Here is a 25,934-nt window from a genome sequence, read left to right as displayed (position 1 = left end):
TTGCCAAGTATCACATATCTAGTCAATGGCAGAACTGAGATTTGAACCCAAGTCCAAGACTTTTTTTCTTGCACCAGGCAGCCTCTCCCTGGTGTTTCAGGCTCAGTGCCAGGCCCTGAAGCATTTTAGCACATCCCTCCCCGCCCCCCATTTTAAGTTGACAGGATTTTTTTGCTTGTTTTGGCCTGGCCCTATGATTTCATTGATGTTGGGCACTCCTGGTAAGGAACCTCTCTTTACTCATATAGGTGGGCAGCTGCTTTGCAACTTGGAGGCTTAATTGTCCAGAGAACTGAAGGCTGATATAGCTTGGCCATGGTCACACAGCCAGTATGTGTCAGAGCCAGGAGTTGAAGTCAGCTCTCTATCTGAAGCTGGCTCTCTATCCACTATGCCAAACTGCCTCTCTGGTGGGCATATCCATTGGAACATTTGTCAACAGATCAAACTCTCTATATGCAACACCTAAATCATTGCATAATGGATTTCAAACTGGAAGGGACCTTAGGGGACACTGAAACCAACCCCCTTTAGGGACAGATGAGGAAGTTGGGGTTCAACCAGGGTCATAGAACTTCTAAGTACTTTTGGTGGGAGTTCAACCCAGATATTCCCCGAGTCTAAGGCTAGTTCTCTATCTACTATACCATACTTCTTCAAATAATTTTCTTTCTTCAGATCTACACCTCCTCTTTACTTCCTTGTTTCTGTTGGTGGCACCACCATATTGCCAGTCACCCAGGCCCCAATCCTCAGTTCCCTCAGATTCCTAGGATCATAGATTAAGATCTTGAGGGCATTTTAGAAGTCATCCAGTGCAAACCCCTATTATTAGCATCACCATTTCACTGATAAGGAAGCTGAGACACAGAGAGGTTGTAGCAACTTACCTAAAATTGCACAACTCAAAGATTCTGATTCATAGATTCAGGGCTGGAATTTGAACCAAGGTCTTCTGACTTCAAACCTTTACTCTACTCCTCTTTCTTCATTTCCGCTTCCCTCATCTTCACCCGCTCATCTCACCCATTCCCAACCCCTGTAGCTCTTTAAATCTGATAGCCTTTCACATCTGTTCCTTCTTTTCATTCCGAATGATTTCACTCCAGTTCAGGTCCCATTACATTATCACCTGTCCTATTGAAATAGCATTCTAACCAATGGCCCCACCTATTAACTCTACTTTGACCCATCCCTCATCTTATGTTCTTAAATGCAGAGTACCAGGAGCTCCTTGATGCTTGGGGACTACCATCCCATAGACCCCAAATGTCAGAGGGACCTTCCACGTGTGACCAGGAACCTCACCTTTCCACCCCTCTGCCGAGAGGTTGTTCAGCCTCTGCTTGAGGACTAGTGAGGGGGGGCCCACTACGTATGGAGGCTGCCTAGGCCCTTTTGGCACAGCTCCCATTTTCATAAAGTTTTCCCTTACATCTAGCCTAAAGTTGCCTCTTTATAACTTCCACCCACTTTTTCTAACTTCCTGTACTCGGCTCCAGCAAAATTGGCCTACTCACTACTCCTGTGACATATTCTCTGCTTTCCCTCTTCCATGCCTTTACCTAGGCTGTTCCTTCTGCCAGGAACACCCTTGTCACTCTCCTCCCTATCTTTGTTCACTGAAATCCTCCCCATCTTTCAAGGCCTAAAGCCAATCAGTGCATGAAGCCCATTCCTTCACCAGAAATCTCTGGCTTCTCCAAACTCATCTTACTTTCTTCTTTCATGCTCTAAATACATTCTCCTTCAGATGTGTTCCCATCTCTTCTCCTCCTTTAGATTGTTAGGCCTTTGAGAGTCTTTTGAGTGCCCATCTCATGGTCCTAAAAGGTCCAGCACATACCCCAAACCTGGCAGTGTGTAGTCAATGGACTTTGCTGCATACTTCTAGGGTTGGAAATGCCTCTTATCCACCATGCCACATGGCCTCTCATGCAGATATGAGTGCAGGTGCATCTAGATGTGTGGCCTTAATGCTTCTGGATGGCCTAAAGTGAATCATCTCAACTTCTCATTCATTCAGCATCACCAGAGGCTTCCATTCATATATATTCCAATCCTGCCTTCTCCTGATGCCTCCCAATGGCATGGAGGTGGCCCTGCAGGGAGGACCTGAAAGGCATATATTATGCCTGTGTGGCTGATCTGAGATATAAAGTTGGATGTACCTTAGAAATCTAGTTCAAACCCCTCCTTTTACAGATGAGGAAAGTGAGGCCCATACAGATCAAGCAACTTATTGGAGGCCATATAGGAAGGTCATATTAGAGTTAAATCAATGAAATTTTCCATGTGAGTGACTCTTCCAGATGTTTAAATTTGAACATTTTCATTTGAATCATGCTGGAGGTGAAAAGCACACAGAACTGAAAATCATAAGGCTCAGCTTTCATTCTCTGCCACCAGCTAGTTTGACCTTGGGCAAATCATTTCATTACTTTGTTACTTTTGGGCCTCAGTTTCCCCATGTGTAAAATGAGGAGTGGGATGTCATATTTCTGAGGTCCTTTATGACTATCTCTAAGAGAATATTGTTTTTTGCAAGGAGCCAAATATCAGATCAGAACTTACCTTTACTTAGGCATGGGAAATTGAGGGTGCCTTGAAGAGTAATGGAAAAACACAGGGCAAGTCTATTTCAGCTGATGATTTCTACCTAATCAGTGGCATAATGGATTGAAACATCAATACATCAAACACTTGCAACTCCACGGGTGTGGGCTCCTCCTCTACCACTAATCTATTTACTGCTCAGTAGATAATGCCTTAGAGAATTGTGGGAAGCTTGTGGCATTTACGTGGCTTGTCCATAGTCACAGAGTTACTAAATGTGAGAGGTCAGACTTGAACTCGTGTCTTCCTTGGACTCCCAAGTCCAAGATGCTATCCTCAATGCTAAGGGATCCCAGAATTTGAGGGTTGGAAGGAATCTCAGTGACCATCTAGTGTCATACCTGAAAGGAATCCCTACTCTAACATACCCAATAAATGACCACTCTGACTTTTTCTGCTGACCTCCAATGGAAGAGAAATTCACCACATTCCACAATATCCTTTTCTGGTTTGGGATGTTACCTAGGAAATGGATGATCCAAAGGAAGGGGGTGATCAAGTGGTGAGAGAATCGATCAGTAAACATCCCATGGACTGCACTGGCAGCTCTGGACTCAAGTCCCTGAAGGAAGCCTCCAGCACATTGGGTGGGTCTTCTGTGGAGCAGTTATGGGAGACCATGGACAAGAGTTACATCTAATAAAAAGCTGTGGGAGGGTTGCAGTCTATATCAGTGGATGAACTGTTTACATGGATCCTTTGAAATAGGGGAGTCATGAAGCACCAGACAGTCTAGGGACATTTTGATGTTTCCTCCCCTCCAGCAGGATTCATCTAGATGAGAGCTCTCCTTCAAAGAAGAGAAATCTACATAAAAGTCATTCATGGCATTCAAAAAAAAAAAAACCTACTGTAGAAAGGTCTAGTTTAGTATTAGGTCAGCCTAGAGATTTACCCAAATCAGCCTAAGTTGGCAAATTGGTTTACTTGCTGGGGCCATTATGTTAGCACTGCACATATTGAAAGCTTTAGATAGTGAGAGCTCTGAACCCTCCTCCTTGTCAATGTACTCCTTCCCTGGAGAATGGGAACCAAACCCATTGTAAAGACCCAAACCAAACCACAACCCAAGACCATTGATACCAAAAGATGTCCACAGAGGCCTTGTGACATGTTGTTTTTTTCTTTATTGGAGACCTGTACAATATAGCAGCCTCTCTCTCATTCTCTCTAGGCAGTACTTTACACCTTTTCTCTTTCTTTTTTTCATTTTTCATTCAGAATACTGTACAGCTGACACACACAAAGAAATCCCACGGGAGGGAAAAAAACATAATACAAACTGGCATATTTAATCAAATCAAGATTGTATGAAATAACAAGCAAGGTGAAATGTCTGTCAATGGCTTTAATTACAGTACAAACAATATAAATTAAGCATTGTTGAATCATCATTGTAAAACAAACTTGCTGAATGAGGTAATATAAAAACTCAAAAGCGCATCTCTTCATTAATTTCACACTGCCTTTTCCCATTATTTGTACATTGCTATTTACAGAAACAGAAACAAACAAAAAACAACCGTGTGTTAACATTTGCCCTGTGCCAGGCCTGAGACAGACCTTTCAGACTTGCTCCCCCGCACCTTTTAAGAAAAGCACACGATGACAAGATGAAAAGAAAAGAGAGTGGTTGGATAACTAGAGAGGGCTAAGAGAAGACAGCCTGGGGGTGGCCCCTGGGAAGAGAGTCAAGGGCCCAAAGGGAAACTGATGCACTGATCCTGAGGGACCTTCAGGATGGGTCTCTTTAAAACACACACTGCCTGGCTGTACCCAGTGAAGAATATTCAGAACATACATTCCAAAGTCAATCAGAGTGCCCCCAGTGTAGAATCCCTCCCTCAGGTACATCCAATGCTTCGTACCTCTACCAGTGAGATTCATATGTCCTTGGAAAGGATGTAGATGATTCTTTCCCTTTGTAGGACCCAGTGCATCTCAACTGGAAAACTGGACCAAAGAAAGTGGACTTTTCAGGAGAGCTCATTTTCCACAGAGAAGTGACTTAGAGAAGGACCCCACCAATGGTCATGGACAGGTGAAAGATGTTCAACTTGCATATGCCTTCAAAACAAACTGGGAGCAAGCATGGGGGACATTTTTCAAATCTTTGAGGAAAAATTACTTTATATAGAAGGAGACAAACAGGACAATTGTGTTACTATCATATATTAATATACACTTAAAAACTTAAATTGTACATAACAAGTTCACAGTTTCATATATCATCCTTTTTTGTGTTCTTCCATCGATATCAAAATATTTGTGTTTATAGATAACTAAGTTTTACCTCATACATTACAGGTGAATTTTCCCCCTTTTGAACAGTCTTAATTTCTCAAAGTACTTTCCCAACCTACTCCACTGAATAACCCACACTATTCCTTTTCCAAGGGTCTTCCTCCAATATCCCTCTATGCTCACAATAAAGTTTGCCATCACAGAAAACAAGTATGTATTTGCATAAACAATGAATGACAAATAATATTTCTAGACTGTTTCCCTCTTGGTGACTTATTGTATTCATTCCTATGTTCCCACATGTTATCCCAAGAATGCATGTGACATATAAATGGGACTTCCAAGAATGTCAGAAGGGAGGCAGGCAGCTGGGAGGTTGGAGCCCATGAGCAGTCTACACGTCACTCAGGAATTGTTACACTCTGTGGGCCAAAGGGTATTTCTGAAGATTTCTATATACAGGCATATACAAGTGGCAGAAAGATCTGAAATTGTCTTCAACCAAAACCACGATCCCTTCATTTGATAAGGGCAACTCACCAGGATTTTCTATGATTAGCTCAACTTCTAATTTCTTATTTTTAAGTATGGATTTCAAAAGCAGTTTTTAGCTTTCTGCCCAAGTTTAAACAATACTCAGCAAGAAAAAATGAAAGGCCTTTCCTTGAAATATGAGTTAGATGCTGGCTTTCTGTGACTGCTGTCATAATATTTAACTGCCCCCAAAGCATTTATTGAATACCAACTGTGTACTAGGCACTAAACTAGATGTTAGGCATAAAAAAACAAAAGCCAAACAGCCCTGCCCTCCTGGATCCTCCATTCTATATGTTTGCTACAGTTGTGTTTGCTGAGGGCATCTGAATTTGTTTTGGAGAGCAGTTCAGTGCAGGTACAGTGAAAGGAACACTGGAGTTGGAGTCAGAAGATATGGGTTCAGGTTCTGACTCCACCATTTCTAAATGGACCTTGGACAAGCCAATTCACTTTCATCTGGAAAAAACTTGGACAATAATATGCCCCCTGTCTACGTTACTGGGTTTTGGGAGCATCGAATGAAATAGTGGATTGGAAAATATTTTTTAACCAGAAAACCCTATTGTTCTTTTTAAGCATTATATTGTAGGCAGGGTGACCCAGTGGAAAGAACTCCAAATTTGGAATCAAAAGACTTGGGTTTCAATCCAGGCTTTGCTGTTTACTCTGTGGTTTAGTCAGTTCACATCTCTTGGCCTCAGGGTGCTCATCTGTGAAGTGGGACTGAGGAAATGGAACTGAATGATCTCTTAGGTTCCTTCCAATTTCAGATTTGTGGTCTCACAGTAAAATATTTGTTTTTCCTGTGGTTTCTTCTACGAACTTCATGAAGGCAGAGGGCTTTGAATCTCGCTCAGCACCTAGGACAGTGCCCTACACACAGTTGCTGTTGTTTGATGAAGTACCAATAAATAAGCTTTTGTTAAAGCACCTATGTGCCACACACTCTACTAGGTGTTGGAAAAACAAAGGAAAAATGAAACAGTTTCTGCCCTCAAGGGGCTTATATTTTATTGAAGATGCAGAGGAAATGACCTGAGATTTGGCCCTTCACATTTCCTGTGAGTGTTTGCATTTGCACACGCATGACCATGCATGATATGGGGATATGGAGATAATATTGCTGAAATACCCCAAATACTTTCCAAGTCAGAGTTCTTGAATTTAAAAAAAAATGTTCATTTTTATTTTTGATCAAAAGAATTATTGTCTTAAAATAACTCAGAGATTAAATTACCTCTACATCTGACCTAAAATGAAAAATAAATTGATCTTCAAAGTTGGCCAGTACCCCTCCCTCCCCCCATGACCCTTCAGCTGTGGCTCAGTCAAGAGTCTGCTCTCTATAGCATCCTGAGCAAGTGGCCATCCAGTCTCTGCTTGAGGATGCCCACTGAAGTGAGCCCACCCCTGCCTGGGGCAGCCAATTCTGCTTGTGAAAGCTCTAAGTAATTGGCCATTTCCCCTCCTAGCAGAACTCTATGTTCCTCTTTGCAATTTCTATTCATTGGACCCAGTTCTTTCCTCTGGGACTCAGCCAAAGTCTAATCCCTTTTGGAGGTGGGGAAGGTCTACTGTGTGTGAAGAGCATTGGGGGTTCCAAGAGGATGAAGGGAAAGGTCATTCCCTATCTCTTAAGGATGCTCTTGAGTCACCATGGAGGCAATCAATAAACTTTCTTCTCAAACCACACAGTTGGACTCATCAGTGATTATTTTTCCTTCCAGACATAGGAATGAATAATGCAAGGTTTGGTCCCTTCTCTTAGCTACTGGATACTAGGAGCACATCTTGTTTAACCCACTTGTTTTGCAGATGTGGACACTGAGGCTTTGAGAGGCTGTGGTTTGCCCATGCCCTGACCAATGATGAGCGCTAAGACCTGTGTATTTTTCCTTAGTGGGCCATATTTAATAACAGCTCCTTCTAGCCTCAGTCACCATGTTCTCTCTCACTTTTCTCTTAAAACAACATGCAAATCATGCACCCTGGGCTGAAAAGCCACATAATTTAGTACTTTAAAGGACAAAACAATGATGGCCAAGTAAGGAGGTGTGTCTGGCAGGCCATGTTCCCTGTGCTCCATGGTAGCACCAGCCATAGTGTGGTGTCCAAACCCCTCCCCACTTTGTTTCTCAGATAAGGAGTGTTGAAAAATCATCTTTGGACTGGGTGGCCCCAGTGGGCTTTGTGGATAACAGAAAAGGAAAGACATGGGCCAAATTAGGAAATGTTGATGGTAATTCACATCCAGGATTTTGAAGCTCTTAGTAAACTTTTTTTTCATTTTTTCAAAGGATAAACTCTGAGAGGTGAGACTTGGCAAAGTAGGAAGACTGACAAGCGAGTTGTAGAAATAAAGGTTATATTATACAAATCAACCAGACAGATTCATGTCTTCCATGTGTTTCTGTGGGCATTTCCTCCTGACTGCTTTAAAATTTATTTTTTCGTTTGTTTATAACATGCTTGGGGGATGTGCGGAATAGGGAAGATGGGTTCTGGAGAAAGCCAATCAAAGAGGAACTAGGAGCAAGAATGGAGTTAAAAGAGTTGACTTAGTGGGTGAGATATTTTTCCTATCATGGTCACAGTTATACCTGTGTTTTACGATGACTATGGAGGCAGTATGGCGCCATGGGAAGATCATGGGCTTTACAGTCCTCTCCAGGACCTGGCTTCAAATTCCACCTCTGACACTGCCTATGTCACCTCAGGCAAGTCACCTAACCTCTCCCAGCCTCAGTTTCCTCATCTGTAAAATGAGGTAGTTGAACTAAATGGCCTCTTAGGTCCCTCCCAACTCCAGATCTACAATTGTATGATTCTTTCATCCTCAGCAAAGACTTCCCTTTCATCCTGAATGTTCAGTGGGTCTAACTTTCAGCTAGGTCATTCCATCTTTCCTGGACAGGAATTCAGGTTTTTGATTTTCCTTTCTATGCTGCCCAAAGAAATTTGTGAATGAGAATGGTAGGAGCCCCTTGGAACTTTCTCTGAGTGTGAACTTTGTAAGGAAAATGCTAACGTCTATGTCTTTTTTTTTGGGGGGGGGGTCAGGCCACCATCCTGAAGGTCTAGAAAAAAAAAAGAACAATCCCCCCCTTCTCCACAACTTCCCAGATCCTCTCAAATGGAGACAGACTCCCTCTGTGGAATATAATGTAACAAATTACGAAACTACTTAGGAGCCAGGAACGAATTTTCTATACTGCCACGCCCTTCTGGAATACGTAAATGTTGATGTGAACTTATTGGGAGACAGGAGACTAGCTCTGTTCATAAGGCAGGAGATTCATTAATTCACCATTCCACTCATCACCACTCCACTTATGAGGGCTACTCATCTTTGGGAGTATCAGGGCAGGGTAGGGAAAGGGTGGGATGGGAAGGGGGGAAGCTGTGCATCCTGAGATCTGAAATCCTTTCCAGTTAAGAGAACCTGGGCATTGAAACAAAGACAGCAAGGTCTCTGTGGCAGATCTCTTGGTAGGGAATCCTGTTTCTGGCAGCCCTCCTTTACACTTCTCTGGACCTGACTAAATCTGAAATAAACACTCATCCATTTTAGCAATCATTCAGCCAAATAATGTGACTGATTGAAGGGAGGAAGGAAGCTTTGCTTGGATATAAAATCCCAGTGATTGTCCTCCTGTAGGGGACGATGGCATCATTCACTATCTTTTTGCCTCCTGCTTTTTAAATGCTCCTTCCAATCTTTGCTTGTCTCTTTTGAGTCTTTCTATTAAAACCAAACCAAAAAAACAACAACAAAACAAAATGGTTTTATCTCATCCACCACTTCTTACATAGCTCACATCAGCCATGGAAATAAATATTTTAAACTGTATCTTTTGCCCCCCACCAAGGGCAATCTCTAGGACAGCCTCTCTCTTTAAGTCTTTTACAGTCTTTGTATTAGCAAGACATTCACATACGAGGGTGGGCTTTGGGAATAAGGAAGGTGCTTCTGTTTTTCCTAACAGCACAAAAGCAGACTCACAAACAATACCTCCATTTATCATTGCCCCCCCCCCCAACTCCTCCTCCTTTCGAAACATCTTGTTGCCAAAACTTGGGCTCTGGAGAGTGGGACTTCCTCCTGGAACACCAACAACATGTTAAGAGGAGCAGGAGCATTGCACTTCCTGCTCTGGGGAGTCAGACTCTAACTGATGGATTTCCATGGTGGGAGGGGGGGAGAGGGAGAAAGAAAGGAGGGGGAAGAAGGGGGAAGAAAGGGGGAGGTGGGGAGAGAGAGATAAAAACAGGCACACAGGAATGAATTGTGTATCTCAAACACTAAAGGAGAGGCAGGACATTTGGGTAGCATTCTCAGTATCACACTGGGGACCCCCTCCCTCCTCCCATTCGTAGACACTGACATTCCAGAGAGTTTTAATTCAGAGGAGAAACTGATTTTGAATATTTTGTGCACACGGACATTTCACTCAGCACGTTATGTTTTGCTCCATCTTGTCTTTTTTTTGGAAAGGAGAAAAAAATAAAAAACAAAAACAAAAACAAAAAATGAACCTCCCAAGTCATTTGAAACATAGATGACACATGTGAAAAAACTTGAAATAGGGTTTTTTCCAATTATTTGGCCGGGTGGGGTTGGAAATGCTGTCCAGCAGTTTCTAATTCAGGTCAGACTTCCCTCTTCACCATCCTAGACCTTTTTCTCCACCTTTCTACTCCCAAGGCCTCTTAAGAATCCCTGCTCCTCTTCATCAAAAACAATCCTGCTGTTTTGCCATGTCTGTAATTGGTGGGAGTCAGCAATAGCCCAGTGTAGCAATAACTGAATAGCAAAATATGTATCAACATGGCGGCTAGCAATGAGCGTTCAGTTTTGGACAGGTCTGTCTCCCTCTGACAACAGCCATAGAGAGGGAGGTGAGAAGGGATGCTATTGATGGGCCCCCTTTCTCAAGCATTTGGGTTTTATTAGACAAGCCTACGCTTCCCCTAAGATACAGCCCTTTGTCTCCATCGGCAAAAGTGTTACATCTAAATTGTTTCCATAGCTGAAAACCACCCTCCCCTCTCCTTTGCTTCCTAACAAGATTCAGTATCACCTTTTAAAAAATAAATAAAATGGGCCACCATCTCATTCTAAAATGAATATACAAAAATAGATGGGAAGTGCCTGCTGTTGGGATCCTTTCTGTGTCAATGACCCGTAACCCTCCCAGCCCCTCAAGTTGGCCCATGATGTGTTCACATGTAGGTCAATTTCCAAATCAGTGGAGGTGCCATCCATCTGTACAAAAATCAATGCATCTTTGTGAACTTTTTTTTTTATTCAAATAGATTTTACACTCATCTAAAGACACGATACAAAAATCTGTATAACTTAGGCAACACAGCATGAGAGGGACCTCTGAATTTGACACACCCACCTTGGCCAAAGGACAGAAAAAAATAAAACAAACCTCTCTCTCTCTCTCTCTCAGCTGGAAAGAAAAAAAATCGCTGTGGACTCATTTATTGAGTTGACTAAACGTACTTGAAATGTGATTGTTAGCAGGGTTCACGATTTCCTTTCTGGATTTCATCGTTACTCTTATTTATTTTTTCCCATTTTGTTGTTAACACCAAGGAGACTGCAGTCAAATAATACTCGGCAACTGCTTTTCTCTCTTTGGGCTGAAAAATTAAAGAGATCCTAAATTATGACAGTGAATTTAGAAAGGAGGACTCCAAGGGCTCCGAAGAACATGTCTGAGATAATATGATGTTCGGAAGAATATTGCAATCACATCCAGGCAATCACCGATGCGTGCCGAGTAACTACCTTCTCAGCTAATATGCTTTTTTCTCCGTGATGACTAATCATGTCCTATTAAACAGCGGTAATGCTGGAAGAGCTCAACTATACAAGTGTAATGAAGCCAGTATTCTCCCTGGACAGATTAGCTACAACTGATTTGACACACACCATCATAGGGGCTTCAAACCTGACAAACTCTGTGCTTGCCTCTGATTTATGTCGTCAAGTTCCTCGGCAAAGAGAATGAAATCCAGGGGTTCCGTTTGGGAGTGGGGAAAAGTACTGATGTGCTTAACTGGCAGTTAAGGAAAGTTACCGTTCCTTCTTTCTTCTGCCTCCTCTTCCTCCCTCCCTCCCTCTCCCGCTCTCTTCCCCATCACTTGCCGAGACAGTCTGCGGACAACCCGTAAAATGGTCGGTCCCATGCCGTGGGTTAAGCATGATCAAAGGACCAGGGCCAAGCTGATTTTTGTCCTCCCTCTTTCTGTGTTCATCGTTAAGATCTTTAAGGAGGATCATTCATTCTGTGGTCCTCTTTCCTTCTCCTCTTCCACCACTATTCTCCTCATGGTTGTCCAGATTTCTGATTTTTTGGGAGTGGGGTGGGGTAGGATGGAGGGGTGGTTGGGGTGGAGGTGAGGTGGTCGAGGAGGAAGGCCGCCATCCCTGGGGAAGGTGGGAGGTGGGACTTCACGACACTCACAGGTTGTAATTTTGAGGAGAAAGGGTACAACGAGGGCTGCTGATTTTGGGGTGCCAGCAAAGCCGCACTCACAGCTCAGAGGATGGTGGGCATCCGGCCACTGCTGTTATTCCGATTGTTGTTTTTCCGGGACAGGTTGGGAGTCGCCATGAGGACGAAGCGCTCGTCGGGACAGCCATACTGCAGGAGAATGTCAATGCACTCTTGGCTCGGGGCTTGCCTAGCATACGCCAGTGCCGTGTTTCCATGGGCATCTCGAGCCATGACATCTACGCCATACTGCAGAGACAAGAAATTCCACTTTAAAGCACTAGGGAGGCAGGCTGGGGGTGGAGGAATTTGTTCCTTCATTCATGGGGCTGAATCAGAGCAAATATTAAAAAACAAATAAACCACATTTTGATCATTGTATTTCTGTATGGTTTCTTTTTAAATTCTCTATATATTTCATTTTGTGCATTTAAAAGCATTACTCTGAGAAAGGTTCCAAAGGCTTCACTAGAGTTCTGCTTAAGAGGTCCAGGACACATGTACACACCACACACACATTATCCTCCCCACCTCCCTTCTGTGCTTCATCTGGAGCTAGAAAGAATCTCAGGGTTGGACTAATTCAAATTCAGTCCCCACATTTTCCAGATGAAGAAAATGGCTGAGAGAGGGAAAGAAAACACTTTCAGAGTGGAGGGGATGAGAAAGCTTCAGGAATAAGTGGACTGAAAGCTCCTCCCTAAGAGTGTAAGCTCCTTGAGGGCAGGGACTATTTTTGCCTTGCTTTGTATCCCTCGCACTTAGTAGGTGCTTAATAAATGCTTGTTTCATTTTGGTCTTTCTACCTCAGGGCTGTTTTTAAGTGAGCACTTCATCATCAATGTTTATGGAATTGAATATGAAATCAAGGGGAAAATGAGTCGGGAAATGCTGGACCCCCTAGCCTTCAGGACCTGGACAGTTGGAACACATCCCCACATTCTTTCAGTATCTTTATGTATCTGAAAAAAGCACAAAAGCAAATAAGATGGATGAGCCAATGAGAGCTTCAGGTCAACAATTTCCATTTTGGTTTCTGACTTGTTGTCTCAACTCGATTTAGTCTATTTTTTAAAAATATGATTTTTCTTGGAGGGGTGTAAGGACTGCCCAATTAGAAAACCCCCTGGTCAAATGTACACTGGCACCTGGAGCACTGAAGGGCAAATGACTTGCCCAAGGTCACACAGTCAGTGTGGGTCAGAAGTGGGACCCGAACCCAGATGTTTGGAGCTCTGCCACTGGTGGTTGACTGATCTTTCAAGTCAGAAATCATTTCTTCTTCTTGAGAGACAAGAACCTGAGATTCTTCTTGAGAGGAAGACCCGAGTTCAAATCTAGCCTCCCAAACTTACTAGCCATGTGATCAAGCACAAGCCACTTAACTTCTCTCTGCCTTGGTTTCTTCATCTGTAAAATGTGGATCGTAATAGCACCCATCTCACAAGGTTATGAGGATCCAATGAGATAATATCTGTAAAACACTCTGCCAACCTTAAAGTGTTATATAAATTCTATTATTGCTATTATTATTATTATTATTATTATTATTATTAGCCTCAGATTTTGAAGGGTGAGCCCTTCTAGAATCAAAGGGGTAGGGTGGTTTAGTAGATAAAGTGAAAGGCTTGAAGTACAAGAAAGTACTAGGAAGACTGGGGTTCAAGTCCTGCCTTACCAGATACTTACCATCTATCTAACTCTGGGCAGATCACTTGACTTCCCTGGCCCTCAGTTTCCTTATCTGTAAAACAGGGTCAGATAGGATGATCTCCAAGATCCCTTTCAGTTCTAAATCTGTGATCCTTGACAGTCATTTAACATTTCCCAGACTCAGTTTCCTCATCTGTAAAATGAGGGTTTGGTCGAGATGAGTTCCAAGGCCAATTCCATTCCAACTCTAGGACCTTATGATCAGGAAAGAACCCCTAACAACCACATCAATGACAAGCACCATTTGGCCCCTACGTGAGGCTCCCCAGGCTCTTCCAGGCTGATATCACAGTCCACTTTGTACCTCTCTGACCTCCTTTCTCTCCTATACTGTGGATATTTGTGCCTTGTCCTCATGTCCTGGAGGCTGCGTGTCACAAGGACAGGAACACACGTCTCATTCATTTTCTCCATCACCTAACGTGAGGCTCTGGACACTTAATAAAAGTTTGTCAAGTTGAATGTTATGGAACACCTTCAAGCACAATGAAGAAACAACTTGGGTAATTCCTGCTAAGTGCCCCGCTGGGTGGAACCAGCTCGCAGAGAGCGCCAGGTGCCTCATCTGAGTGAAAGAACACGTCTTTCATCCGATTAGTACTTCTGGCCAATGCATCGAGCTGGATTTTACCAAAGCCCTCCCATAAGTGAATACCATTCAGAAAGTCAGTAAAGCAGGGACCTTAGGAAAAAAGGTTTTGGGGGCTCAATTACCACCATCAAGGATTTTTGCATTCTAGGAATGAGAAGGGAAAGACACTTTGATCCTGGAGAAATGAATTTGCTGTTTGTGTTGTTTTTTTTTTGTTTTTTTTTTTTTGAGGCAGAAAGGGAAGGATTTTTTTTCTTAGAAACAGAAGAACAGCAAAAAAAACCAGCTTCTGATCTAGGCAGGATCTTTGACCTGAAGTCAAGCGTGGAAAGATCTGGTCTAAAAAAGATCAAGTTTTCGGAAGACTGTTAGCAAACAGGGCTCCCAGGAAAACAGCTTTGGGATGTTTACCTATGGAACACCTCACTGGAGACACTTCTTTCCTTTATGATCCTTGCACGCCTGCCATTTTAAGATCAGAGGACGCTTTCGCCAGTGGATTCCAAACCAGCCCTACTCAATCCAACCCAACCCATTCCACTTTGAAAAGCATTTATTAAGCAGTTTCTTTATTGAAAGCACCATTCTAAGCACTAGAGACGCAAAGAACAAAAGGAAAAATAGCCCTTGACCTCAAGGACCTCATACAGACAACTGATCTGTGTCAGCCCCCCCACCCCCAGTAGAATGTAAGCTACTGGAGGGCACAAGTTGCTTTGCTTCTGTCTTTGTAGGCATGTAATAGAGTGAATTTGATTAAATGAATTCATTAAGTGTATATATGATAGCCAGAGGAGAGAGAGAATCCTGAGTTGAGAGGATGGAGGCTGGCTTCCTGCAGAGGGTGGTGTGTGAGCCGGGCCTCTGGTCCCAGGCAGAGGGAAGCCTGTGCAATGAATGGGCTGGATATTTCCCTGACAATACTAACAATGATGATGCTAGGGAATGGCTGGGTGGAGCAGTGATCAGTTGCGAATCCTGGGCAAATCACTCACCCCTTTGAGCTTTTGTTCCTCATCTATAAAATGGGGATAATATTACTTGTGTGATCAATGTCAAAAGACTTGTGGAAAAGATATCCTGTCAACCTTAACCTGTCAGAGCAATGCCAGCTGGCACAAGGATGTTCTATGGCAGTGGATTAGTATTTAAAGGATGGAGATCATAGGACTTACTGCATATTTCATGGAATCATAGATTTGGAGTTGGAAGGAACCTTAGGTCACCTAGTCCAACCAACTGATTTTACAGATGAGGAAACTGAGGCCCACATAGTGGAAGTGATTCTCTCAAAGTCTCATACATGGAACATGATAGATCAGTGCATGAAGAAGCAAGGAGAGAGTGCGGAATGTTTCCTGAGCTGCAAGGACCTTATGTACTGTGGGTTTCCCCCATCCTGTAGGAAAAGACCAACCAAGTGGCTGTGTTCCTTCTCCCCCCACCAAGCTGGAAACTTACCCAGATCAAGAGCTGTACCAGAACCACATTCCCCTTCCGGCAGGCTAGGTGCAGAGCTGTGCGTCCGTCACCCTCCCCGCAGGTCTCATTCACTTCTTCCCGTGACCCATGGGCCAGAAGCAGGATGACAGTCCGCAAGTCCTCCTCTGCTGTGGCCCTCAGCAGGTGCTGGCCCAGAGAGAGATCCATGCACGGGAGAGGTGCCAGAAAGAGCTTCTGCTCATACTTAGCTCGTATCCACCGTTCCTTTTCTTCCCTGGAAGAATAGTTGGTGAGATACCAGATCCTGGGTTAGTACATATAGGAGAAGGTTAAGAAAGCTCTCCCCCTCTCCTCACAACCCCTCAGGAGTTTGGAGGGAGGTAAAACATTAAGTATCAGGAGAGGTATTTCTTTTGTTTTTATATTAATGAGTGAATGAAAAACCATTTGACTCTCAGGACCAAGCTCTATAAATGTAATGGAGAGTCACAGTTTCTTATACAATCCTCTTTTTCTGTTCTTTGCACGTGAAATAGAGAACTGACCTCAGCCTGGAAGACTTGGGTTACGAGTCCCTTCACCTCTCGTCATTCCAGGCAATGCTCCTAAAACTGGTGAGGAGGTACCAGCGCTCGCTGGGAGGAGGAGTGTCCTCACCTGAGAGCTCGCCAGATCAGTGAAATGGAGGACCAGGTTTCTAATGTCTGTTGATATTTATTAAGTTCATTAAAAAAAAAGAAAAAAAGCATTTATTAAGCACTTGCTACATATTTAGCTTGCTAGGCATGGGGACTGTCTCTTTTGTCTACAGTTCCCAGTACTGATCGTAGGTTTAGTGCTGGAAGAAACTTTGTGCCTTATCTAGCCTACCTCTCTCATTTTACGCATGGGGAAACTGGGGCTGAGCAAAGCCTGGTGACTTGGCACAGGGTCTCTCCCATAAGAAGCAGGAGAGCTGGTCTTCTGCTGCCTCTCTTGGGGCAATACAGTTTCCATTCCACACTGAGTAATTCTGTTCATTTTGATTCCTCAAAGGAGGGGGCAGGGAAGAAAGCCTGGCTTCAAACAGAAAAGTTCACACTTCTGAACGAACTCGGCAGTGTCACTCTTTAGACAAAGAATATCAGGGTTTTTCAAAGAACAGGGTTGGCCTTTTCAAGTTGCCCTTCAAATTGGAAACCTGTAAGAACAGTGTCTGGCAAAGTCCGACACCTCCCTCACCCCCAACAATTAGGAATTCAACAACTATTTCACGATGATGATGAAGAAAGAGAAAAAAAATCCTCATATTTAAAAAATGGCAGCAACCACTTCTACCGGAATTGGGATAACACACTAAATTCCGAGGGCTCTCTCTCCTCAAATTCAGGATCTCAACTCAGTGTGTCCAGCCAAGGCCCCCAGAGAAGGAGTCCTAGGAAGAAAACTCATTACTCAGGCCATTTTCTGCCTGGAGTCCCCAAAGAAAGGGACTGTTTACACCTTTCAACCCTGTTGACATTACTTCTGGTAATCTAGTGTCAGGTTAGCCCTAATCTGTTTTTAAATACTTAGGCAAACAAATTCTTCCCCAGTAAATGTGGATTAGTTTTGCATCACTTCCTGGTCCAAGTGGAGTGACCTCAGAGTCACCCCTGTGACTCCTTTCATCCTAAGATTTCCAGGACAAGCATTTCCCTGTAGCTGAGCAGAACATCCCTCATTATCCCCCGTGCGGATGGATAGCCAAGTCAAAATTCCCGCTGAACAAGAAACACAATGCCAAAGTATAGGAAAACAATGCCTCAATGTCTATGAGTGTGTGTGGGAGGGGAGAAACCAAATCAAAGTCTGCTATTTTTTTAATCATCATTTCAAACACAGTAGCCTGAAAAGCTTCTTAACTAACAGTCTTGTCTGAAACCAGTCCCCAAAGAGGACAATGGCAAAGTTTACATGAAGGATCTTGGAGGAATAGAGCAAAGGTGAAATTGACCAACAGAGCAGAGAAGTGAAATTGACACGGGGATGTTTAAAGCCTAGAGCCATTTGTCTTTCTCTGTGGGCATCATCTCCCTGAACAATTTAATATCCTTCCAGTTGCTTTTTAATAGTTATTGCAAAATCATCACAAGTGATAAAGCCAGAACTTATCACAGGGGTTATAACACTCACTGCAGTGATGGAATTTTCTCTTTATATTTCAAAATCCCTTAGCAAGAGAGCAATTATAATTACATAGCACTGCTCTTCTCTTTCCATCCATCAATATGTCCACAGTGAACATGAACTCTTAATGCGTTTTAAATGTGGCTGTTGGTGCTCAGTTCTTCCCTTCCCTTCAATCCACCAACCCACCCAAACACAGAACAGAAATGACCCACCCGCATGGTTAAGTAGGTTGCAGCTCAACTTCCCTCTACTTGACCGGGAACTCTGCTCACTTGATTGAACGGAAGCCTGGGTTTGAATCCAGGCTCTTCTACTTATCGAATGTGCGGGACCTTGGGCAAAATCGCTTCATCTCTATGGGGCTCAGTTTCCCCCTCTGTAAAATGAGAGGGATGGACTAGATGCCCTCTAAAGCCCCTTAGAGACCATGACCTCTAATAACCTCCTTTCATGAATGAGGAAACTGAAGCTCAGAGAGCTGTGGTGAAGCAGAGTCAGAGACCTTGTGTTCTAATCCTTCCCCTGACACATACTAGGTACGTGACCACGGAAAGTCACTTGACTTCCCTGGGCCTCAGTTTCCTCTTCTGTAAAATGAGGATACTCTTTGAGCTTCCTTCTAACTCTAGATAAGTGACCCACCTGTATGACCTTGGGCAAATCATAACCTCTCTGGGCCTCAGTTTCCCCATCTGTAAAATAAGGAATTTGGACTAGGTGCTCTCAGGGCTCTTCCAGCTCCAGAGCATCTTACAGACCATTGACTCTGACTACCTCATTTCACATGAGGAAAGTGAGACACAGAAAAGGTTAAGTGACTTGCCTAGGATGATATCTAGTATGTGTCTGAGATAGGACTTGAACTCAGGTCTTCCTAAGTCCAAGCCCAGCGCTCTGCTCACAATTCAATGATGTCTCTGTATCTCTCATCTTCGGTCCTAAGTCTTTCTAGGTCTTCATCTGTAAAACGAGGGGGGTGAGACTAGGTCATCTACATCCATGACACTGGGCATATCCCTTCATTTCTCTGGGCTTCATTTTCCTCAGATGAGGAGGAGGGCTTTGGGGAGAGATGACATGCAGGGTCTCCCTTAGCTTAGGACTTCTGGTCTGAAAGCATCTTTGGCCAAGAACGTTTTTCTGAGCAGCATCTTTCCACCCCAGAAGTTTACAAAGAAGCTATAAAAGAGGCCAAAGGAGCCTGTGTGCATCCATCCTTCCTTTGTCCCTCTTGGCCTGGCAACGATATCCTGCCTATGGCTTTGCACACAAGCTGCGGCATCCTTTATGTCCAAGGTAACCAAGAGGGGGTGGCTTACAGGAAACTGAAGCTCTAAATCAACACTTCTCTTTTATTCACTATTCAGCCATGTTTTCATCATTTTCAGAGGAAGGGGGTGGGAACAGAGGGTTAAGGAGGACTATGGGGTTTCCAGGAGATGGGAGGTGCCTGTGTTTAAATCAGGCAGGGGCCAAGCCAAACGTGGGAGGCCCCATCCTGGGCAAGACTCAGACAAGGGAGTTTCATGCTTTGAGGGCTTTCGGGGCCCCTTCCCTCTAGTCACCATCTCGGGGCCTCAGTTCCCTCATCTGTAAAATGAGGGTTGGACCAGACAATGTCCAAAATGGTATATTCCAGTTCAAAAACTGTTATAACGCTATGACCCAAGGCTTTGGAGAAGAAATTCCGGCCCCCTCAAAATTTTGGTTGTACAAAGCAAAAAACTGGGTAAAAATCACATAATTGGAAACTGAGTCAATTCCTTCCATCCTTCCTTCTTCTCTTTATTTTTCTTTCCCTTTCCTTTCCTCTTTCTTTAAGTGGAGCAGTATATTTTTTTTAAGGATGTATGTCCTGTATCGATAACAGATTTAGAACATTTCCTACTGCATCATGATGCCTCCCTAACTTCCTCATTTAACAGATGAAGAAACTGAGGTCCAGAGTCACCCAGTGGTTCAGTGTCTGAGGCAGAATTCGAATCCATGTCTTCTTGGCCCCAAGTCCAGCCCTCTTGCTGTGGCTGCAGCAGCTTCTTCCTGGATTGTGACGGCCCCTGATGGAGGCACACGCAGGAAGGATCTCTCTCTCTCTCTTTTCAATTGAACATCTGGTCTGGCACATCCTCAGGTGAAACCAAAGTGGTGTCTACCCCCTCTCTTCCCAAATGCTCACCTCTTCCTTTTGTCAGTAGCGTTCATAAAGATCTCCGGCCTGAAGACATTTTTATATCATGGCCTCCCTTAACTTATAATAATAATAAAAATGGTGACGACGATAATAATAACAACAACAGCTAGCATTTATAAAGCACTTACTATGTGCCAGGCAACGTGCTCAGCACTTTACCACTATCTCATTTGATCTTTATAACAATGCTGCTATTTTTATCTCCATTTTATAAGCAAGAAAATCAAGGGAGACAGAGATTAAGTGACTTGTCTAGGGTCACACAGCTACTAAGTATCAAAGTCAGGATTTGAATTCAGGGCTTTCTGACTCCAGGTGCAGGGCTCTATCCACTGCCCTGGCTTCTAACCTTGTCCCTTCAACTTTTATACCAAAGTCAGAAGTTTCTCATTTCTCTCTCTCTCTCTCTCTCTCTCTCTCTCTCTCGGCTAAATCTGTTCACCCTAGAAATCGTGCCTCACACATAAATACTCTAATTGTTACCCCGATGGCCCAATTTGACTTCAGGGATACACAGCTTGTCTTGGTTGAGTCTTCCATGTTCCCAGAGGAAGGCCAGTCCAAGAGCAGAGTTGTCAGCAGTAGATCACCTCCCCTCATTCCAATCCCCTGAAGGACCACTGCTCACATCCCCCGTTAGCTAATGAGCTAAAAAATGAATTATTGGAGCGGTCAGCAAAGAGCAGAAAGAGGAGGCTCAGTGCTTCATTTCAGCCCTGTGCTGACATCCCTTTAAATAAATCAGCTGAATAAGAGGCAGCGGAAATGAGAGTGAGCACCACTAATCAGGGAGAAGACACGGACCTGCTCCCTAAAAATCAAAGGCAAAGGCACAACCGAAGGACTGCTGGCAAATATTCAGTCTCTTCTTTCCACATAACATCCCGCTCGGGGTCAATGTCTTTTTTTGTTCCAGCGAAAAGGCCCCCAAGACTGGCTTATGGGACAGCAGTATGTTTACTGGGATGGCCAAGTCCATAAACAGGGTTTTTTTTCTAGCATGTGGAGAATGGGTGAAAACCCCATGTTGATAGAGCACACACAATTTGGTGTGGGAGCTTCTGGAATGTGTCTGACCCAGGAGTCCTGGATTCTAGGGCAAAGGCTCCCTGCAATGCTCACCATCCTCTACCCCCCTCCCCCCCCAAAAGGCGAGTCCCACTGAAATATTTTATTAAAAACTAGTAGGTTTAGTGCCTGCTAGGATGCAAGCTAGTGGCTCAAAAGTGAATAATCCTCAGCTAAAAGAGATGAACAATAAATTTGACCAGGTGTTATTCTCGGCTAATGTAAGCATTTATTTCTCCTGGTCAATGACAAGGAGAATCAGAGGAACAATTAGTATTGATAATCACTGATGAGAACACCTGAGGTCTTGGAGAGCTTGGAGAGCTTGGAGGATACTGTCACATGGGACTCAGATCCCGGAAGGATGAGGGACCTAGCAGAGGGGAGAACTCAGGGGCAATGGGAGAGGTACCAGGGGCTGGTGCCCGGCAGGACTTCAGAGCATCCTCATTTTGTGCCCTCTACATCTTGATGATAGAAGTAGGTTCAGAGCCACTTGCGGCTCCAAATTCACTGACCTAGGACTAACCTTGTGCCTAGTGCCAAAAAAACTCAGAATGGGGACTCAATCAACCAACGAGCATTTCTTAAGTAGCCCCAATGGTCTAAATAGAATACAAAGGCAAAAATGAAACAATCCTTGACCTCAGGGAACTTAAGAATCTAGTGGGAGATAAAATGTGTTCACAGATAAGTAAAGGGAGGATGGATGCAAAATAAAAGGTACTAATGGGGACGTTAAAAACTTGGAAATGAGGAAAGGACTCTTGAAGGAGGTGGCGCTTAAATACAGCCTTTAAAGGGAGGCAAATGTTGCAAGAGGCAGAGATGAGAAGGGAAAGTATTCCAGGCATAAGGGACTCTGTGGGCAAATACGTGGAGGTGGGAAATGGAACATCATGTATAAGGAATAGGATGGAGGCCAGTTTGGCTGGAGTGCTGACTGTGTGATGGGGAGTGCAAGAGTACTCCGGAGATGAACTGTGAAGGGCCAAAGAGAAGAGTTTGTATTTTTCCTTAAAGGCAATAAAATCACAGAATTTTCTTGAATGGGGAAGTAACCTGGTCAGTCCTAGGCTCTAATAAATGCCCCCATTTCCAAAAGGGGACAAAGGGCAAAATTTGGAACCCAGAGAAAGAATTTTTCCTTTTTTTTTTTTTGATAGCTTTATCAGGTTGGATTCAGTTTTTGCAGTCTACAGATGGATCCCCCTTTTCCCCCTCCCCCCCCATCCCTTTTTGAAAAGGTTTAGCTGATTGTTAGACTACTGCCATCTGGAAGAAAGGGCTTTATACTTTAGCAAGACATAAACTAGATGAGAGCTGTCCTCGGTATCCTCATTCGGATTTCATTAAGTCCTTGGCCAATGCCTTTCAGGGTGTACCTGTGGGTGAGCCATGCTGAACTCAGAGCTGTGGGACTCAGGTGGGAAGACTAGCTTTGTCAAGTAGTACCTGTGTGAATTTGGACAAGACACTGACCTCTCAGCCCATGAAGAGACTGGATCTGCTGATCTCTCAGGTGCCTTCCAGCTCTAAGAATTGTAATTCTATTAATAGATAGGTCCTTCTCACCCTTTCCTCAGCCCTGACCCATCTTCCATCAGGAGTCTTCCATCCTGTACTCATAGGACCAATATCTTTGACTCTGTATTTATGGGAAGTCTATGCAACTCTGCCTCACTTGAATGCAATTCATGCAGCAAGTCAAGACATCCCCCATGATGTCACCGGTCCTCTTGGACAAATGAAGGAAGGACAACAACAATCCTTATGGGAAGATTGGCAGAAACCAACACTGAGAGGCAATAGAACAATTTACACAAGGATTACGATAACGCAAATGAACACAACTCTTCTCAAGAGAGGCCAAACCCAGATTCGTTGCAATGTCCAATCTTGGAGAACAGATGAAGAATAATACCTTTTTCTTTTTAATAGAGAGGTGGGGGCCTATGTGGGCTACGTGTTGCACACACCATCAGATGCTATGATTTTGGTTGGTTTTGTTTAACTGTTTTCTTTTGAGACAAGGTGGCGTTACATGGTGGGGGTGGGGCATACATTGAGATGATTGTGGTGTAAAAAGCAAAAGTAATAGATAAAACTTGAAAAAACACTTTGTTCTTGCGAAATTTCCCTTTCAGTGTCAGCCACATGGTTTATTGTTTTGAATACCGCTTCTGTCATTTGTCATATTCACTATTTCTTCCCTCTGAGCTTTGTGTCACTTTGAAGAGTTCATCTCAGTCACTGATAAAAATATTGGCCAGGATAAGCCCAAGGACAGAGTCCTCGGTTGCTCCACGAGCAGCTTCCCTCCAGGATGGCCCAGCAGCATTAATCACTGCTCTACACTCTTTGGGTTTGCCTGATCAAGTAGCCATAGATCCTTCTCACTCTGTCATCTCGCCCACATTTCAACATCTTGTCCCCAAGGATATGGCAGTCTTTGCCATGTGCTTTGCTAAAATCAAGATACAATATGTCTCCAGGACTCCTTTGATTTAACAAACTGGTAACTCTTAAAAAAAAAAAGAAATTAATTTAGTCGGCACTCTTTCTGTTAAGTGAACTCACATTGGTTCCTGGTAAGTGACTTTTTTTTTTCTCTAGGAGCTTGCAAATCACATGCTTTAAAAAACCTCATTCTAGAATTTTAATGGTGGTTGATACAAAATGTATCATGCTTATTCAATCAACTCCAGGGGTTCCTTAATGCTTCCAGGATCAAATCTCAAAGCCTCTATTTGGCTTTTAAAGTCTCATATCCTGGTGCCTCTCTCCCTTTCCATTTTTCTTGTACCTGACTGCCCTCTATATCCTCTGCTCCAGGGACACCGGCCCCTTAAGACACCCTACCTCCAGACTCTGGCCATTTTTACTGGTTGTCCCTCCCTCCCACTAGGAACGCTTTCCCTGTGGGCTTCCTGTAAGTGCCAGCTAAAATCCCACCTTCTGAAAGAAGTCCCTTTTGATCCTTCTCATTGTTGTGCCTTCCCATTGAGGTCACCTCCATTTCATCCTGTCTATGTCTTACTTGTACAGTCGTTACCTGTCATCTCCCTCGTTGGCTTAAGAGCAGGGCTTGTTTCTGCCTTTCTTTCTATCATCCCCCATGCTTGGCACCTAGTGGGTGCTTGAGAAGCATGTGTTGACTTGACTTCATCTTCTCTAGAAGATCTGTTTCATCTCAACCACTCAAAGATCTTTCATTAAGTGCCTACTATGTGCTAGGTGCTGAACAAGGCAGGCACTTGCACTATTCAGTCTACCCCTAAATCCCATCCCACCAAATCTTGGTGAACCCCATGAGCTCCTTTTTACCTTTCTTGGATCAAACATTTCCCCTAATAATTATTAAATTGTTTATTATTAATTAAATATTAACAACATTTTATTATTATTAAATTATTTTCTATAATTACAGCGACTATTTTCTAATCACCTGCCTTAAAGTAACCTTGGCAAACTACCTTTTGGTGAGAAACAAAGTGGAGGAAGAGGAGTAGAGGTGACTTCATAAAACTGAGAGGGTTTCACAAATCATCCCAGTTCTAACATGCACCCAGGGGCTCTGAGGTCTGCAAAGAGCGATAATCCGCTTACCATCTCACTACCTCACAACAACTGCTGTTATTATCCCCATTTCCAGATGAACAAACTGAGGCTCCGAGTGACTTGCCCAGGGAGCCACATCAGACACTTAAGAGGAAGAAAACACCTCAGCAGCCCCTGAGCCTAACTTCCTCATTTTCTTTTACTCTTGGTATTTTTCCAACTGCCTCATTTAACCGAGGAGCCCAGGGGAGTTGAGTGACTTGCTTAAGGTTACATGGGTCATGCCAAGGAAGGCATTTGAACACAGGTCGCAGAGATCCCAAGCCTGGTGCTTTAGGTGCTGGGGGTACAATGGACCTTCCTTTGTACTGACTCCCCCTCCCCCTCAGGTCAGTCTTCTGTCTTCATGCTGTGGCCAGGATGGATAGAGAGCCCATGGCAAGAGGAGGGATACTTCTAAGAGTCCTGGGATAACCTGACCTTTTGGCATCCAAAGGCTAGATGCTTGCTAATGGCTCCGCTTCCCACAAAGTTACAAAGAACTAAAAATAAGTCTTCAAGTTTGGGGCCATCGGATTCTTGGTCAGGTAGAACACTTGGCTTTGGGGCCCCCTTCTAAAGAGGCAGCAGGGTCAGGGACAGATTTAGAGTCAGAGAACCTGGGTTTGGATATTAGAGTTGTGACCTTGGACAAGTCATTTTTTCTCTGTAGGCCTCAGTTTCCTCATCTGTAAAATGAAGGCACTGGATGAGCAGGCCTTCCAGCTCCAGGGCTGTGACTCCATGGTCCTACGAGCTGTGTGACCCCAGGTGAAGGAGTCACTTCATCTTTCTATTCCTCGGATGCCTTCTCTGTGGAAGAAGAGGAACAGATTCGAGGACTGCCCAGGGCCACTCTGAATCTAGGACCCAGAGAGCGTATCGCTTTAGTACTTTTTTACTATACTTTTACTTGGTACTTTCTTAGTCTACTTTTAGTATGGCTTTATACTCATACACGCAGACATTTGTCATGCGGCTGAAAGGACAACCCTATCACGCACAATGAGATTAGAGTGGTTGTGTCTCATGTGGAGGGTACTGGACTTGGACGATGAGGATCTGGGTTCAAATTCCCCCTTTGCCTCTTATACCTGTGTGACCGGCCAGTTCCCGTCTGCATTATAGGCCTCAGCAACCTCACTTAGAAAATGACAGGGTTAGACCACTAAGGTTCCTTTGCTTCTGCCTCTAAGCCTATAATCTTAAGTCACTTCTCTCCCCGGACCTCAGTTTCCTCCTCTGTAGAATAGGGGAGGAATGGGGGGGG

General features: G+C 43.9%; 1 protein-coding gene across 1 annotated transcript in view; it reads right to left on the bottom strand.

Annotated features, from left to right (window-relative positions):
* Positions 1-8,484: 8,484 nt before the first annotated feature.
* The window catches only part of LOC114040258 (arf-GAP with GTPase, ANK repeat and PH domain-containing protein 1-like), a 37,723-nt gene continuing 20,273 nt past the window's right edge, over positions 8,485-25,934 (bottom strand). Inside the window, exons 2-4 of the mRNA XM_027858296.1 lie at positions 15,673-15,928; positions 11,949-12,155; positions 8,485-11,049 (exon numbers count right to left, since the gene is read on the bottom strand). Of these exons, the coding sequence (XP_027714097.1) occupies positions 11,952-12,155; positions 15,673-15,928 (460 nt within the window). The 3' untranslated portion in view covers positions 8,485-11,049; positions 11,949-11,951. The remainder of the gene's footprint in view (positions 11,050-11,948; positions 12,156-15,672; positions 15,929-25,934) is intronic.

Source organism: Vombatus ursinus, unplaced genomic scaffold (genome assembly GCF_900497805.2).
Source record: "Vombatus ursinus unplaced genomic scaffold, bare-nosed wombat genome assembly UNPS02012901.1, whole genome shotgun sequence".
Lineage (NCBI taxonomy): Eukaryota > Metazoa > Chordata > Mammalia > Diprotodontia > Vombatidae > Vombatus > Vombatus ursinus.
Note: the sequence above shows the minus strand (reverse complement) of the source record. Positions and strands in the feature narration are given on the sequence as shown.